Raw genomic sequence first — 18,707 nt, forward strand, 5'->3', positions numbered from 1 at the left:
TTGAAAGCGTGTAGATCAGGCTATTATTTTAAAAGCGTTTAGCTCATTCTTTTATTTTGAAAGCGTGTAGATCAGGCATTTATTTTGAAAGCGTTCTAGCTCAGACTTGTATTTTTAAAAAGCGTGTAGATCAGGCTTTTATTTTAAAAGCATTCTAGCTCATACTTTTATTTTGAAAGCGTTTGTAGCTCATACTTTTATTTTGAAAGCGTCTAGAATAGGCTTTTATTTTGAAAGCGTTGTCGCTCAGACTTTTATTTTGAAAGCGTTGTAGCTCAGACTTTTATTTTGAAAGCGTAATGAGCAAGTGTGTCTCTGCCTTCACGCATCTGTCAGCTCCATCTGCACAGTTAGCAAGGTGCAGTTTCTGCAATGTCTTCTGTTGAAGAAATGTCCAACTCCGTGGAGGAGAATTTGGAGGAGGACGGAGTAGAAGAGGAGAACGCCGTGGAGGATGCGGAGATGGAATATGAGGAGCCTATTAAAGGCGGTTATATCTTCTACAGGTGAGGTTAGCAGCTAGCTTAGCACGATAACTGAATGAGTGTGTGCGGCTAATCACTTCAATGAGATTTTTAACTTAGTTATTGTCCTCTTTATTGTAATCGGCCGCCACCTTATAGTTGACATTATTGTTAAATACAAGGAGTGCACATCAGTTATGTATTAGCTATGTTTATGAGTGATTCACATGAATTGAATAAATAGCGCTTAAAAGATCTGAGTTAAAATTTTACCAAAACTCGTGAGCAAGTTTATGTAAATAGTGTTATACTTAGTTAACCCTCTTAAAATATGTTCTAATGTCACTTCAGAGTGATTCACGTTCATTTGAACCGAGTCAACACGTCAGAATGATTCATTTGAGCAGGATTTATTCAATCTTTTTTGATACCATTTTAACACTCATTAATACCACCTCAGTGATTCACATGATCTGAAAGAGTCCTGGGCCAAAAGAGTCTGTTTAATTCTGATCAGGACTATTAGAGTCGGTTTAATCCTGATTTAGAGTAGGTGTTTTCCTGAAGGCAGTTTGTCCTCTGTGATTCTGAGTGACCACTTTGCACATTTTCTGATGGATTCAAATGAACCGAACACAACTGTCAGAATGAAGAGATTCAAATGAACCGTTTTCTTTATTGATTCATTCTGACTCCGTGAGCACCATAGATGTTTTCTGATGTTCTTTGATTCTTCACTTCTCTTAATTTCTGCCTGATTCTGAATAAAACTCGATAAGAAGATAATCATGACATTTAATATGAACTGAATCAGAATAAATAGGTAGGACTAAACAAGCCTTAAAGTCAGCAAGTTGCTCTAGTCTTTTCTTCTCTATTATGTATCCGAGTGAAACGCTTCTCAAACAAGAACAAATGTAGGGCGGGGCTTGATTTTGTCTGTGGGGAATTGATTGGGTGGTTGTGGTTTGCTATTGGCTGATCTCATGTGAGTGACAGGTGGCCCCGCCCTCGTCATCAGAGAAGAGATTAAGAGAGAGGGGAAGATATTAATTCAAAATAGGTTCATTTAATGATGTCTTGGGAAAACGACTGGGCCTTTTTACTTAGCAAGTCTATAAACTGTCATGTGCTTGTTTTGTTCTTTTAGGGACAGAAAAGAGTGGGCAGATCTCGAACCCGTTCCTCAAGATGATGGACCGAACCCTGTGGTGAAGATCGCTTATTCAGAGAAATGCAAGTGTCTTTTATTCCATCAAGCTTGAACTAACAACTGCTCTTTTTTTTTTTTTTTTTAGTAACACACATTATCATTGTCCTGTTTCTTTCATGTCTCTCGTAGGACTGGGTGATATGGCTGAAAACTGTATCACGATATAAGTGTTTCATATCGGTCGATATCGATAATTATTGATATTTTTATGACCTATTTACAATAAGAACCAGGAGAAAAATATATTACATTTAAAAAAATGTATTTTAAACTCACGGAGGTTTGCGCTGCAGAGCCAGATGAAAGTATAAACAAGGCTTTAGGTGGTAAAACAACAGGGTTCCCACTCGTCCTGGAAAACCTGGAAAGTTGATGACAAATTTTCCAGTCCTGGAAAACACATGGAAAATTAGAGAAAATGTAAAATGTCCTGGAAATTATTGTTGTTGTCTGGGAAAATTCTTTTAAAAAAAGTTATTTCTTTAGCAGAGTATAAAGAGTTTATCGCTGGCCCAAACTATTTGCGCTAGTTGCAGAAAGCACATGATTTGATACGTGTGAGTAGTATTTTCAATAATGATGTTTAGTCTTGTGTTGCCGCTTGCAGCCGTTAGCTAATGCTAATGCTATTAACTGCTCAAATGTATGCAGTGAATGTTAACTCGTAAGCTGCTACCTAATCACATAATTTTGATACAAAGTCACATTTGTGTGTTTAAAGTCAGAATTGCAAAATATAGTCAGAATTGCGTGATATAAACTCGCAAGTCTTTTCTTCACAATTGACTTTTTTGCGCAGTTGCGAGTTTATATCTTGCAATCCTGACTTCTTTTCTCAGAATTGTGAGATCTAAACTGCAATTGCAAGTTATAAAGTAAAATTCTGAGGAAATAAGAATTGCGACAATTTTCGTGTTTATATCACAAATATGTAAACTCGCAATTGCGAGAAAGTCATGCCTTGCCTTGCCTTTATTAACCCTCAGAGCCCGACGGCATCGCCCACGACGTCACACGGCACCTCCGATAAATATCTATATTATTTCATGAAACTTTTATCGATTTTCTTACCGTTTTTTTCCAGCAGAAATCTAACGAGCTAGCCATCACGGGGGTGTCTTTGGTGTCTTTGTAGCCTTTACAGAAGGTTTTCTATCCAGCCTGGAACATGTGCATCTTTTTGGAGTTGTTCAGCAATAAATCAAAACGCTTACATCCAAGATATATCCGCTTGATGTCCATAATTTATAAATTTTCCGTCATTTTTGCCGCTAGCGCGATGCTAGCTGCCATTTTGGATGAGGGTTTGACCAATGACAGGCTGATCCATCATCCACGTTGGTGTGCGTCATTACGCATGAACCACAGCTCTGTTATTGTGGAGAGAGAGAGACGCACGGCTAGTGTTGAGGAGAGAGAGAGAGACGCACGGCTAGTGTTGAGGAGAGAGAGAGAGACGCACGGCTAGTGTTGAGGAGAGAGAGAGAGACGCACGGCTAGTGTTGAGGAGAGAGAGAGAGACGCACGGCTAGTGTTGAGGAGAGAGAGAGAGACGCACGGCTAGTGTTGAGGAGAGAGAGAGAGACGCACGGCTAGTGTTGAGGAGAGAGAGAGAGACGCACGGCTAGTGTTGAGGAGAGAGAGAGAGACGCACGGCTAGTGTTGAGGAGAGAGAGAGAGACGCACGGCTAGTGTTGAGGAGAGAGAGAGAGACGCACGGCTAGTGTTGAGGAGAGAGAGAGAGACGCACGGCTAGTGTTGAGGAGAGAGAGAGAGACGCACGGCTAGTGTTGAGGAGAGAGAGAGAGACGCGCTGCAGTTTTGAGTAGTTTTGTGGAGAAAGTTTGAGGAAAAAGTTTGAGGAGAAAGTTTGAGGAGAAGTTCCTGATAGGAACTGTTTTGAGGCTTGGCACCAGTAAATATCCAAAATCCAAAGAGGCCAAAAGCGCCTGGACTTTTTTTGGAAAAATGTAAATAGTTTTGGTTCTGTATAAGTTATCATGTTTATTCCTGAGTTCCAGGACTCCAAAGACTTGAACAAACTGTTTTCCAGAGGAAATATGCTTAGCTTTTATTTATTTGTGTGTGTTTTCAATAAATATTTGAGTGATTCAATTTCCGTTTTATGTTTTTCATTTGTCTTTATGGTCCCATAACTTATTTTACATTCAGGTGACATCAATGCAACACAAAAATACTGACAGTGCAACTTGTCTTGAAAAAAAAGAGGTGTGTCAATTGTCTGTGCACAACAGGGTTGATGTTTTACAAGCTTTTTTAGTAAATAACACCAGGCGGAAAATTAATTGTAAAAATACCCTTAGGTCTTAAAGGGTTAAAGTAAAATTTTATTAAAGTCGTAGTAAAATTGAAAATGTCCTGGAAAAGTACTGGAAAATGGTTGCTGAAAAAGAGTGGGAACCCTGAACAAGTTTGTGGTATTTAGGCCTGTCGCGATTGGTCGATACAATCAACTTCGTCGACGCTGTTAATTAGTCGACGTCAATATTTTTAGTCGACTGGGTAAGTTGAGTACGATATGAAATTGTATCAGTACCTGTACTTTAGAAATGTCAGTACTCTAATAAGAGCAGTATTTCTTAATTTGCGTCTGTGTGACAGCAGGAGTGAGGACGTGTGTGTGAGCGTTCACTAAACAATGGAAGCAGAACAGCCAGTTTCACAGATTATTGGGTTTGAATGGTAAAAAATCTGTAAAAATGCACGTCCTGGCGAGTTTTCGGGTAAACGCAGTCGGATATGTCTTCAGTGAACGTTTACAGAGTTGAATGAGAAATCGGGTGTTACAATGAATGTGGTCTGTGCAGCTCTTAAAGGGCCAGACCTGATATTCTGTGTGAAGCAGGGCAGGAACAAGCCGGACAAGTGAGTTTTTGGGGTTTTTTAACTTTAAAACAATGATAAAACAATGAATAGTAAGTTCTGTCATATTATTCAATTACTTTTACAGTTTTTTGCCATGGTATGGATTAAGTCTTTAAGTATTATGTATTAGGTTGTGTGATTACTGGAGAAACGGCTGCATTTCTGCATTTGCGTCCGCGCCCTCTGCTGTCGAAGAATGAATGTGCACTTCAGCGTCTCCTCATTCCGCCATGTGCTCAGCTCATGCACGGTCTATTTACATCAGTGCACGTTCCTCTTTGACGTGTTTTTCATTTTAAACTGTTGATGGGTAAAGTATTCTTAAAATTCATTCTAAAAATCTGAATAATTCGTAATAAATAATTATTCACGGTATTTTGAAGTGCCCACGATAACAATATTGTGCATGTTCATTATTGCGGTATATCGTATTACTAGGGCCCTATGAAATCCGTTTTATTTTTTCCCAAATTCCGTTTTATTTTTTCCCAAATTCCGTTTTTTCCGTTTTAATTTTTGCTAATTCCTTTTTTTTTCCGTTTTAATTTTTGCAAATTCAGTTTTTTTTACCCTTAACTGTTATTTTAGTCGTAAAAAGAGTGTTTTTAATGTTAATATAATAGAACATAAAACATAAAATAGGAATGACAAACATCAAACAGGTAACAAACATCACATTTACTTTTCAGGACAAATACTGCAACATAACACTGCACTCTAAGCACTTCAAGTCACAACTAGATATTAGTGCTGTGAATTGATAATAAAAAAACCCCAGAATTAATTGAATTTTTTCTGTAATTAATCATGATTAATTGCAATTAAAAACATTGGAGTTTTTAATATTTTGATATTGTAATAATTTCAGTTACTCTCCAAATTAATTTAGAAACAATTTAAAGACAGCATATTTTAAATGTGTGTTGTAATGGCATCTTTTTATGAATGAAGGCCAGAATCACTGATATTAATGTCTATATGAAACATTGATGACGTTACATTACAGTATAACTGAAAGCTACCAATTTCACCATTTATTAGGCTTTAAAAAATAACTTTTAATTTAATTGAACTTAAAACAATCTTTACATAAACCCATTATAATAAATGTTATATTTACCTGTGGCCTTCCCTGTCAGGCATAGTCTACACAGAAATTGAATAAAGTTATCAACACCTTTCTTAACTGCATAAATAAGTGAAATATAGATGGATCATCATTAAAGCTACAATCTTCTGTTCCCGTTGTTCTTTGAACATTAATGACAGACATTATCAGTGCTCCTGTCACTTTAAGAACAGCCGCTTCTGAACATGATGTGGATAATGCTGCCTTCACGTGCTATCGGAAATTTGATGATTCCGACTTCTGAAGTCGTGATTACGAGCGCATTGCATTCAAGTTTCAAAATGTGAGGGCGTTCATGTGCAATGTTTACCTAGGAAACTCGTATATTACGATAATTCCGAGAGCACGTGAAGGCAGCATAAGACGCGCTGATCCGCGCATCTCATTTTCTCTCAAGTTCATTTAAGGCATTATTTTCCATACAGTACATTGAAGTGCATTAAAAACAAGGCAAAATACAGCAAGCACTACCTGAGGGAACTGCTCGGCTCTGTACTGAGGGCGGTGAACGGGGCTTTAGCGTTGAGTTTCTTAACTTTTCCGCTGATGAAAGCAGAGCCGTGGTGAGCCGCTTCACCATACTTTCATTGTTTTGAAGGCGGAGCTGAAATGACGGGAGGGGTTGAGTCGCCCAGATTTGCTTCCCCCGGTCTGCATTTTCCCCAGACATACGTTCTTCTCCCACACAAAACCGCATTTCATTCCAAATATGTCAAATTCCGGGAAATTCCGCGTTAACAATAGATTCCGCGTTAATATGCCAATTCCGCGATTCCGTCCGCGATTCGGTGATCGCGGAAATCATAGGGCCCTATATTACCGTTTACCGGCACATGTCTAGTAGTCATGTAATTAATGGGATAAAGTAGAGTGAGCTGTAATGATCACAAACTAATTCAGTGCGTCCCGTCAGGGTTTATTTTGTGATAATGTCCAGCTCACTGTGTGATAGTTGTTCGTTTAAAGGGGGGGGGGGGGGGGGGGCACTCAGTTTCAGTCAGTCTCATGTCAATCTTGAGTACCTATAGAGTAGCATTGCATCCTGCATATCTCCGAAAAGTCTTTATTTTTATTATAATTATAAAAGGAAGATGCGCTGTTCCGAGTCTTTCTGAAAAAAGCCGTGCGGCTGGGGGCGTATCGTGTGGGCGGAGCTAAAGAATGTCGAGCGCGCGCCGCTGTTACTGTGTTGAGTGCGTCTGAAAGCTGCGTCATCCCTAAAAGCGGGAAAAAACTTTATTCAACATAAAAAATGGCTTTTAATCAGATACAGCCATACATCTATGATCCGGAATCAGACCCAGAGGCTGAAGTTGAACAGGAGCAGCAGCAAAAACAACTAGAGCAGGACATCTCTATGTGGTATAAGTTACACTAACTATATAATATGCTTAGCGGCTTGTGTTATTTACACATTTATACTTTAATTATATCGTGTGTGTGTGTGTGTTTACGCGTGGTTTGTGTAGACATGATTTGTAGTAAGCGGACTGGTTTTGCGCGTCAGGCTAGTGTTTACATAGAAAGACATGGAATAGTAGCGCATTTGAATGAAGAAGCGCGCTTATTTAGTTCAACATATTTCCCCATTCTTTGTGTATTGTTGTTTGGAGTGCTTTTACAATACACAAACATACACATATAGTGGCCAGCTAAACAAATGTACACACTATACATCGCATGCTCCATTGATCAATACGTGGTCATGTTTGGGCTACTTGATGGGCATAGGCAAAAACAGACATTTAAAGCAGTCTTACTCACTGCCTGCGGTTCCAACGTTGGGACCTTTATCGTTGGGACCGCTCCAACCTTCAGTATTAGGCGATCTGAAAATCCGGAAAAGCAAATTCCATCCACTTTTGCCTTAACGCGGGGTTATTTGGCTACGAGCCAGCGCTTTGATGGGCGTAGCCTATTGCTTTCACGCGCTCTCTCTCTCTCTCTCTCTCTCTCTCTCTCTCTCTCTCTCTCTCTCTCTCTCTCTCTCTCTCTCTCTCTCTCTCTCTCTCTCTCTCTCTCTCTCTCGCGCGCGCGCGCTCTTCCGGTAGAATTGTCCGTACGGCCCATACAAGGAAATTCCGCCCTGTTGACGTCAAGCGGACCCATGATCGAAAAAAACTTTCCGAAACTTATGACTAACAGGAAGTACTAATTCTGGCAAAGAAATACTCCCATCAAACGTCCACCTTAGCTTTTGAAACTGTGTCCATGTTTAGCATGGGAATCCAAGTCTTTAACAGTGCCAAAAGATCAGTATGCATGAAACAGCATTTCACCCCCCCTTTAAGGGCAGATGTTAAACGTGTGTCTTGTCATCTGCAGTCACAGACGTGTTTGACATGTTCAGAGCGCTCCTGAAGAACGATGAGAAGAGTGACCGAGCGTTTGCACTGACCGCTGAAGCCATCGAACTCAACGCCGCCAATTACACAGTATGGTGAGAGAAATGATGTTTAAATCAACATATCAATGTGATTATGAATATGTTACGGCCCGATGCACTTTTAATGCCAAACCTAATACGCTAGGTTTTTGAAAGAAGTCTCTTCTGCTCACCAAGGCTGCATTTTGATAAAAAATACAGTACAATTAGGGACAATTTATTACAGTGTAAATCAGCTGTTCTTTATGTGAATATATAGTAAAGCAGGGCTCGACATTAACGCTTGTCTGGGACAAGTGGATTTTTTGAAGGGGCAAGTGAAAGAGAGTTTTACTTGCCCGATGGACAATAAAACGTCAATAACAAAAATAACCAGGGAATCACCAAAATCCAAGAATGATTCTGCATTCATTAGTGTAAGTGGTGATCGATGGTGGATATAACGTATAATGTATAACGTACTGACGGTAACAAGGTTGAGCTGTTGAGGCTCGCACAGCCTCATAAGGAGAAATCACAACATGGTTAAAATTATAAATTGTGTTTTTATATTTATAACATATGATACAGTTAAGCAACATCACACGAGCAAGAGTGCTATTTTCCTGAATACCGTCACGACTGAAAATGACACAGATTTCATATGACAGTTCCATAAACAATTAATTAATACAAGTTTAGATGCAATATTCACTGTTTTTGTTCGATTTCAGCAGCGAAAATATTTACAAAGAAAGATCACAGCAGAACCATAACACATCTTACAGCAAAAGTGTGTTACTGAATGATTCAGCGTTTGAATGAATCAGTTGAATCAGATTCTTGAATGAATCAACCGTTTCTCTGAATCGACTCAATGACTCGCTCATTAAGGCGGTCACCTGCACCACTTACTGACGGTTTAGTTTCATGTTTAAACATTCTTTCCAACATTTTTGATTTGTATATTCAAAAATATTTAAAATAATCTAATAACATTATTTAATGCAGTTGTATTTTTTTAGTGTAAATTATTTAATTTGATTGTTAAAGCTACACTATGTAACTTTTCCGTCCACTAGAGGTCGCCTGTTCAAAACAAAGGCGTAGTTTGATGACGCCACGTTTGAGCGCAGAATCTTGGGACATGTGGTCTTCACCTCACAGCCGGTGGAAAACAGTCAGGATAGGACTCGGGCAGAAATCATGTTCATGGATGCGATTATTAACATTACTGTAGTGAAGCAGAGCAGGAGCGAGTGTTGTGGAGCTGAGCAAGGCCGCAGGAGCGATTGAAGAGCGGGACTTTTATTATGGCATAATCGCAGGCGGGACTTTTATTATGACACGGCTGCCGGCGCCACTTCCTCTTTTCCAATCATGAGTATGAGGTAACGCAACTCTGTTTATCGTATTAGATATATCTGAGTGTGTTGAAAAGGAAGTTATGACGTTCGCTCAGCGGCTGCTATGACCTGCTATGATTCACACTGCAGTGAGAGTAAAGTGTTTCACTGAATAAAACCGGAAACCGAGGGTGACGCAGATATGACGCCATCGACAGGCGACTCCCTCACACGCATAGCTCACACGTCTCGGTTCCTCGGTTAAAATAGCAATTTCTCACGATTTACAAATAGTTGGAAACATTTGGGATATTGTAAGTACTCAACTGAACAAAATATATAACACTGGCCTAGTGGTTTCTGGATATTTTACTGCAAAAATCCTACATAGTTCACCTTTAACAGCCCTATAGGTTTTTTTGTTCTAATTTAATTTATTGATCAAATTTAAAAATATAAAATTAAAGCTGAAGCATAGCCTGTATTTAATAAGATTATGGAAAAAATTTAAATATGTCAAAGCTGATTGAACACTGGTGAGGATATTGCTTCAGAATAAATTATATTTACAACAAAAAAGAAAAAAATTCCAGACAAGCTAATTTTTACTCGGACAAGTGAATGACAGATTTACTTGTCCGAAGGACAAGCACCGGCTTAATGTCGAGCCCTGAGTAAAGTGTAATTTATTCCTGTGATCAAAGCTGAATTTCTCATCATTACTCCAGTCTTCAGTGTCACATGATCCTTCACAAATCATTCACATATGAGGATTTGATGCTCAAGAAACATTTATGATTATTGCTTCATATTTCTGTGGAAACGGTGATGCATGTTTGTCTTTGATGAACAGAAAAGTTAAAAAGAACAGCGTTTATGTGAAATAGGAATCTTTTGCAACAATGTAAATGTCTTTTATTGTCACTTTTAATAATTTTAATGCATCCTTGCTCATTAAAAGTATTGTAATCTACATAAAATGCACCCTATTCCACAGTCTGCACTGTGTTGCATATTTAAACATCAGCAATATCGGTCTGTAAAAATCTACAAAGCAAGTTCAAGACTTGTGTCGTGTGTTAAAGTGTGTGTTTTGATGTCTGTAGGCACTACAGAAGAGTTTTACTGCAGGCTCTAGATAAAGACCTGAGAGAAGAGATGAAGTACATCACGGCCATCATAGAAGATCAGCCCAAGAACTACCAAGTTTGGTAAGTCCACCTCAGCCTGTAGGTGCAAATGAGTTTGAACTTTGAGCAATAGTGATGCTCAAGATTGACTGCAGAAAACTCACAATCCAAATTGTCTGTATGGCGGAGGAAATGGTTGGGGAGACATGGGGAGCAATGATAGTGTTCTGCAAAGAGAGTTTGAGGTAAATAAATACTTTTGCGATGTGATGCTGTTGCGGCTGGTCAAGCAAATGCTTGTGCTTTGTTTCTGTTTGATAGAATTGTAAAATATATCTATTAAAATACTGATATTCTGTCTATAACTCCTCCCCGAACCTCCCGCTGCCCTGTATCTTGCTCTCTCATTGACTGTAGGTCATTGGATTTTTAATCCAGATATTTAGCATGCCAAATATCTCACGGGTGTCGGCGAATCTCTCAGATCGCGTCTTTGATAACTCGTGCCTATGATTTCGGGCATTTGTCGGCGAGTCAAAATCGGGCCTAAAATTGTGCAGTGTGAACTCGGCATTAGCAAACACCACTTATACACTCACCTAAAGGATTATTAGGAACACCTGTTCAATTTCTCATTAATGCAATTATCTAATCAACCAATCACATGGCAGTTGCTTAAATGTATTTAGGGGTGTGGTCCTGGTCAAGACAATCTCCTGAACTCCACACTGAATGTCAGAATGGGAAAGAAAGGAGATTTAAGCAATTTTGAGCGTGGCATGGTTGTTGGTGCCAGACGGGCCGGTCTGAGTATTTCACAATCTGCTCAGTTACTGGGATTTTCACGCACAACCATTTCTAGGGTTTACAAAGAATGGTGTGAAAAGGGGAAAACATCCAGTATGCGGCAGTCCTGTGGGAGAAAATGCCTTGTTGATGCTAGAGGTCAGAGGAGAATGGGCCGACTGATTCAAGCTGATAGAAGAGCAACTTTGACTGAAATAACCACTCGTTACAACCGAGGTATGCAGCAAAGCATTTGTGAAGCCACAACACACACAACCTTGAGGCGGATGGGCTACAACAGCAGAAGACCCCACCGGGTACCACTCATCTCCACTACAAATAGGAAAAAGAGGCTACAATTTGCACGAGCTCACCAAAATTGGACAGTTGAAGACTGGGAAAATGTTGCCTGGTCTCATGAGTCTCGATTTCTGTTGAGACATTCAGATGGTAGATTCAGAATTTGGCGTAAACAGAATGAGAACATGGATCCATCATGCCTTGTTACCACTGTGCAGGCTGGTGGTGGTGGTGTAATGGTGTGGGGGATGTTTTCTTGGCACACTTTAGGCCCCTTAGTGCAAATTGGGCATAGTTTAAATGCCACGGCCTACCTGAGCATTGTTTCTGACCATGTCCATCCCTTTATGAGCACCATGTACCCATCCTCTGATGGCTACTTCCAGCAGGATAATGCACCATCACAAAGCTCGAATCATTTCAAATTGGTTTCTTGAACATGACAATGAGTTCACTGAACTAAAATGGCCCCCACAGTCACCAGATCTCAACCCAATAGAGCATCTTTGGGAACGGGAGCTTCGTGCCCTGGATGTGCATCCCACAAATCTCCATCAACTGCAAGATGCTATCCTATCAATATGGGCCAACATTTCTAAAGAATGCTTTCAGCACCTTGTTGAATCAATGCTACGTAGAATTAAGGCAGTTCTGAAGGCGAAAGGGTGAAACACAGTATTAGTATGTGTTCCTAATAATCCTTTAGGTGAGTAATTATTATAAGCATCACAAATGTTCAAATGTTTTTTCATTGGTTTTGCAATGTGTAAAATCTGTGATATTTGTTAGTACACTGTTGAAAAAAAGCTTTTTCAATGTTTTTTAAAGGGGACTTATGCTTTTCTCCATGTTCATCTGTCGTGTAATGTTGCTGTGTTTCTGAACTCCTGAAACGCCTCCATTGTAGTCTTGAGTTTTCTTCTGGAACCAACATGTCACAATAATCCTTATTTAATAATTCATACGCAGAAAAATGGTTGAGTTATTAGTAGAGCCCAAACGATATGGGTTTTGGGGATACCAATGTTATGGAGTAAAAAAAGTTTGGAGACACTTTCCCATTTGTGTGTCCAAAACTTTGACTGGTACTGTATATAGAATATATATTCATAAACACATTTTTTGCAATGATCACTCAAATGTGGCGATAATGATGTGAAAGACATGTAAAGGAGGCAGGGTATTTAACAATAAACTTTATTATCCAAAATGAATCCGCAGAGACGGGCCTTTTGACTTCATTTTGCGTGCACATGTCTGTTCAAGCTCAAAAGAAAATGAGTCTTCTTCCACTTGATGCCTGACTCGACTTAAAAACACATGCAAATTATAAACTTCCACTCTATGATGGTTAAACTTTGTAGTTAATCCGCAAATCACATGCGTTCTGAAGCGGGGTGCAGCTGCCCGTACGGATCACGGATCAACTACGATACATATACTTCAAAACGATACATCGTGCAGCCCTACTTTACAGTAAGTTAGTTAGCAACTTACCGTTGAGACCACGTTTGACTGCTTTGCTGCTGCTTGACCAAGTGACCTCCTTACTGAAGTGAAAGGGTTGTCTGGTGTCACTACAGTGACCTGGGTCGCCAGTAGGGCTGTCACTTTACGTTCGAAAATCGATTGCACAATCGATCGGACCAACCAACACAAGTTTCGAAAACGTAAATAGGGACTCGATTTTAACCAAATATGTACACTATTATTTTTGAACGAATTAAACAAATAAAAAAGTTATTAACAGGTATTATTAATATGTTGACATATGTTTTTAAAACTTGCATGAGGTCATTTTGTGACAATGCTGTGTGCGTAGAAAAGAATGAGCGCTATTTCCTCCAGAATGGAGAGCAGCTTTCTCATTCCTCTCAGCGCCGCTCGCTCAACCCGAAATGCCCTTTGTGACATGCTGGAATTTGTTCTATCTGGAATTATAGGTCTATCTGAAATAAATGGCTATAGGGCTGCCCCAACTAAAGCTTGTTCCCTAGTAGGGTAGTTGTTCATTTAAGCCGTTGTTCACGCGGAGCCAGCGCCTCCATGTCATTGTATGCTATATTTTCTTATTATTTATTAAATCAATGCAATATTAGTCGATAAAACAATTGATTAAAATTAAGAAACAATTTATAGCCTATAAAACGAAATTCGATTTATGAAAAGGAACCACCTTTGCCAGCTGACAGCGACCCGCTTTTGTGGTGGAAGATTGGCAGTTGAAATACCCCCACCTTGCGCCGCTGGCAATGAAGTACCCGAATGTCCCTGCATCAGTGCGGTCGGAGCGCGTCTTCTCAACAGCTGGACATATAGTGAATAAAAAACGCTCTGCTCTGGACCCCGAAAATGTTGATAGACTTGTTTTCCTGTCCAATAATTTGTAATAGAGCCTTATTTGCACGTTTCATCAGTAACGCCCGCATAGCCTAAGTGTCGGTTACGTTTAATTAAAAAAAAAACACATGGCCTGTTTTCGCAAGCTAAGTTCATTTAAAGTTTCATTTTCAACGGTTGAATAATTACGTTAAATTATTATCCACACGAACTTCACATTCAGTCATTGTGCACAAAATAAATCATCAGAAATATTGCTGACTTGTGCGTCTCAAGTGCCCTCTTTACTTTCAGCCTAATGCCCGTTAGTTGTCTGTGGATTGGCGTAGGCTATATTTAGCGTTGAAAAAGAAAACGTCATTTAAAATCGATTTTAGAATCGATTCAATGAACACTTGTGTCTCAAAAATCGAACAGGATTTTTTTACAAAAGTGACAGCCCTAGTCGCCAGTATCAAACAATGGAGTGTGCTCTCCTGGACAAACTACTTTATTACACCATTTACAAGCATTTTATCTGTGTTATATGTTCTGTAATCAGTCGGGCTCTAGTTAGTACTGTGTTGAAACTGGCAGTTATGGTAAGGGGCGGGATGTTTCCCAAACACTTGACTAATCACAACGCACTGCTCCAGCCGACCAGTCAGAGCACTTTCAGAAGGAGGGGCTTGTTACTGACAGACTGGGAAGAGACGAGCTGCAACAACGGAGAAGAATGATTGTCTGTTAAACAATTTGTGCACATTTGCAGGCATCACAGGCGGATGGTGGTGGAGTGGCTGAATGACCCGTCGGATGAGCTGCAGTTTGTAGCAGAAATTCTCAGTCAAGACGCCAAGAACTACCACGCGTGGCAGCACAGACAGTGGGTCATCCAGGTACAGATGCACAGCCTCAATGTGGCGTGTAAAGTGTTTGCTGATCTGCATGCATGCTCATGGTCTGTCTCTGTGTGTCAGGAGTATAAGCTGTGGGATGGAGAGCTGGAGTATGTGGAGGAGCTGTTAGAGGAGGACGTGAGGAACAACTCCGCCTGGAATCAGAGACACTTCGTCATCAGTCACACCAGCGGATACTCCGACCCGGCCATCCTCGACAGAGAAGTGCAGTGAGTCTTATTCATTGACACAACCAAACCCTCAAAGATTAATTATACAAAATCTTGTGCAAAAATTCCAATGATCACAAATCCTTTTCGGTTTGGTTTTCACATTTGAGCGCGATTATTCACCAGCTTCTGAAAAACTTTCAATAATGAAAAGTTTAAACTTTTTTTGTCCTTAGTTCAAAAGGAAATCTATGTAAATTTCCTAGAACCGATCTTTCAGCCTATGCTGTTTTCAGTTGATGAATGAACACAATTTTGTAGCGCATCCCATCCAATAAATCGCAATAAGCTGTTTTTTAAATGTTTAAAGCTTTAAAATTTGATTTGTTACTTCTTAGCTCAATTGCATTATGAAATTCAAACAATAAATACCGTGTTGTGGCTCTTTAATGTGCCTCAGATCAAGCAAAGTGGCACGTGAACCGATCTTCTCTTCCGCTTTACTACTAGTTACAGCACAAAATAAACATGAATGAACATCAGAAGGTATGTTGAAAGATATTTAATGTATGTTTGAATCCACCATTTATGACAACCAACATTTAAATGTTTATATTTAAAAAACAAAGAAGTAGAAACTTAATTATGTCATTAAAAATGTTTTATAATGTTGTTATTATAAAAATTTCCTTGTGTTATTTATAACTAGCTTATGCTAGTGGTTCCCAAACTTTTTCGAGTGGCGTAACCCTTGAGGCGTTTAACATCCTTGTCTTCCACTCTTCCACTACACCTTTTTTCATTAAAGGGTTACTTCAGCGATTAGCATTAAGCTTTGTATCAGTAGAAACCGGTAGTATATTCGAATGATCCCTCCCTCAAATCCCCCTGAGACGAGAGATTTATGTATTTTATGTCTGGAAAAAAACCCTAAAAATTCGCCATTTTGCTTCATCTGAGGCTTTTTTGCCCAGATGCTAGAGACTACAGCCAGTAGAAGGAGCTAGTTCCTCATGTTATCAACCCGCCCATAAGGGTGGGATCTCACTCACAGAATGTAAATGCACACGGCCGCTCTGACATTCATAATGGAGCGGTGCGGAGCAAAGCGAGTGTTTTCACTGAATTCCTTTTAAAGTTAATCTTCCATAGGAATGAACTGAAAACACGCCAGACTGGACATGCAATGACTGTGCGGCTGTGCTCATTTTAGTTTCGATTTAGAATTGGCTCCAATTCGGGGGCGGGTTGCTTGAATTGTGGGTTCATTAGCCTATTATTCTTAATGAAAAACACAACAACAAAACAGTGCAATGACAAACCAAATCTTGTGCAATCATCTGGTCTGTCAGCTCCTCACTCTCTGATGAATGAGATCGGATCCTGCTGTGTTTGTGCTGAGACTCTCGTTCGGCTCGTGCTGTATTTTGCAGACACGTTCAGTTTTTAATTTTAGTGTCTGTTCTCTAACTGAACTATATTTTATTACTATAAAAATGAACACGATGGTGGGGCGGTGCCGCGATGGGCAAGAGCTGTAACCGGTGGGAGTGGCCTCGTAGGGCAGCGAAGCAAGTGCATTCTGGGAGTTGTTGTCTTTCATCCATATGAGCCAAAAATGCATTTTCTGGCTTTTCTCAGTCTAGAAGGCACCAACTTCTAAAATTATTTCACATTTCTACTACATAAATGACCCAGTTTAAATACATATTCATCTTTCCAGCTGTGAAGTGCCCCCTTTAAGCAACAATATTTGCCCCATTAAACAGATTTTTTACTTTTAGAAAGGCAAAGTTTTTCTAACCCTATTAAACCTTTGTCAAAATTCCATTAATTTAATTATTAATATAATAAATAAAGCAATAGATTAAACTAAATCAATAACTTTAATCAAATGAAATCAGTATCAACAAAAGCCATCTTTGCTCCGCAAGCTGCATGTAGATGTATTTACAGTTTAATGCTGCTCAGAGGTGGAATGAATGCAATTACAGTAACTTAAATAATGTTTTAAATAAAATGTTCAGTAGAGAAATATAATATGATATTAAAAATGAAGTGATACTTTTAAATATTAAGCTAAAACCACCAGTAGGTGGCGGTAAGTCCTAATGAGTGAGTCATTCATTCAGTCAGCAAGAAAAACAAGTGACTGTATTTATGAATTTATTTGTTCAAAGCCGCAGATTCGTTCTCTAATGAAACACAGCGGTGTGTCGCTCGGAGATGCTGTGGCTTTCTTAGAGCAATTGCAAAGATAGAGCAAACAATACTGTTTGTACACACCTAATATTAACCTTTTTGTTTGTTGAACTGTTGTGTCAAATCGATGTCACTTTTGCAATCGTGTTGATATTCGTGAAAAATTGCGTTCTTGCTCATATTATCAACATTGAAAACAAGAACTCACACAGGCTATTAGGGGTGTAGCGATACACTCGTGTCACGATTCGATGTAAATCGCGATACTGAACTCATGATATGATATGTATATTTTATATTTTTATATTTTAAGCCAAAGTAAAGTGGTTTTTTTTATACTTTTAAAAAATTATTATTAGTGTATTATTATCAGGACCTACAAATATTCCCCCAATGCATTATTATACATTATATTCAACATTTATATATAGTCATTTCATGTAGTAATGTCACTGAAACTCTGTAAACCCCCTCATGCATTACTCGCGTTTTCAATGCAGGCTCTCCCGGTGCTCGCTATGACCCGCCTCTCCTGCTATTAATGCACTGTACATAATGATAAACCATCTAAAATGCTTTGAATAATCATGCTACTAAAACTAAATGTGATCTGGGGATTTAAATGATGTTTGCGCTTTGACTTTGAGGAGTGTCATTCCGGCAGCGCGTGCACTTCAGATGATCAAAGCTCGTCAAAATGATTATTCCCAAACTGGAAATGTTTAGCTCATCCAAAAATGTTAATTCTGCATTTACTCCTTCTCATGTTGTTTTCGCGCATCATGCAAGCATCTGTACGGTACGTCCGTGTTTACTATAGTGTGCGCGTCATACTAAATATGTTCATCAAATAAAGCCACTGTGTCTCTTCAGAAGACTTGGATTTGGATTAGACACTCCATTAGTTATTTTTACGATGCCTTTATGACATTTTTTGGATCTTTTAAGTTTGAGAAGAATGGACTTTAAATGGAGGGACGGAAATCTCTCAGGTTTCATGAAGAATATCTTTATTTGTGTTTGGAAGTTAAACAAAACGACATGAGGGTGAGTATATGATGGCAGAATTGACATTTTTGGGTGAATTATACCTTATAAATACAGCAAGTTGAGCCTTGGATAAAGCAACTCTATATCGCTAATTATATCATATACATCAATGATACATATCGTCGCATTTTTATATCGACGATATGTCAACGATATATCAACGATACATATTGTCGCATTTTTATATTGATTAACGATATCTCGTTACACCCCTGCAGGGAATGTTTCTGTTTTGAAGAGAGTGTGAGTCTTAAATGGATCTCTATGCACAGTCTGTTTCTGTATGTGTTGTTCATGCTAGTAAGTGTCAAGAACGGCAGTAATGTAGCGTGATTTGCATATACTCTGCACACAACCAATCATATGCACGCTGCTTGTGTGGATGAGGTAGGGCTGGACGATTAATCGAAAAGTAATCGAAACCGAAATTTAGAACCTCTAACCAACC

At 39.2% G+C, this 18,707-nt stretch overlaps 1 protein-coding gene across 1 annotated transcript in view; it reads left to right on the forward strand.

The window, feature by feature from the left end:
* The first annotated feature begins 296 nt into the window (after positions 1–296).
* The window catches only part of fnta (farnesyltransferase, CAAX box, subunit alpha), a 32,909-nt gene continuing 14,498 nt past the window's right edge, over positions 297–18,707 (forward strand). Inside the window, exons 1-6 of the mRNA XM_079839068.1 lie at positions 297–506; positions 1,615–1,700; positions 8,018–8,132; positions 10,510–10,614; positions 14,711–14,837; positions 14,919–15,067. Of these exons, the coding sequence (XP_079695194.1) occupies positions 373–506; positions 1,615–1,700; positions 8,018–8,132; positions 10,510–10,614; positions 14,711–14,837; positions 14,919–15,067 (716 nt within the window). The 5' untranslated portion in view covers positions 297–372. The remainder of the gene's footprint in view (positions 507–1,614; positions 1,701–8,017; positions 8,133–10,509; positions 10,615–14,710; positions 14,838–14,918; positions 15,068–18,707) is intronic.

The sequence above is a fragment of the Gobio gobio genome (genome assembly GCF_949357685.1).
Source record: "Gobio gobio genome assembly, chromosome: 16".
Taxonomy (NCBI): Eukaryota; Metazoa; Chordata; class Actinopteri; order Cypriniformes; family Gobionidae; genus Gobio; species Gobio gobio.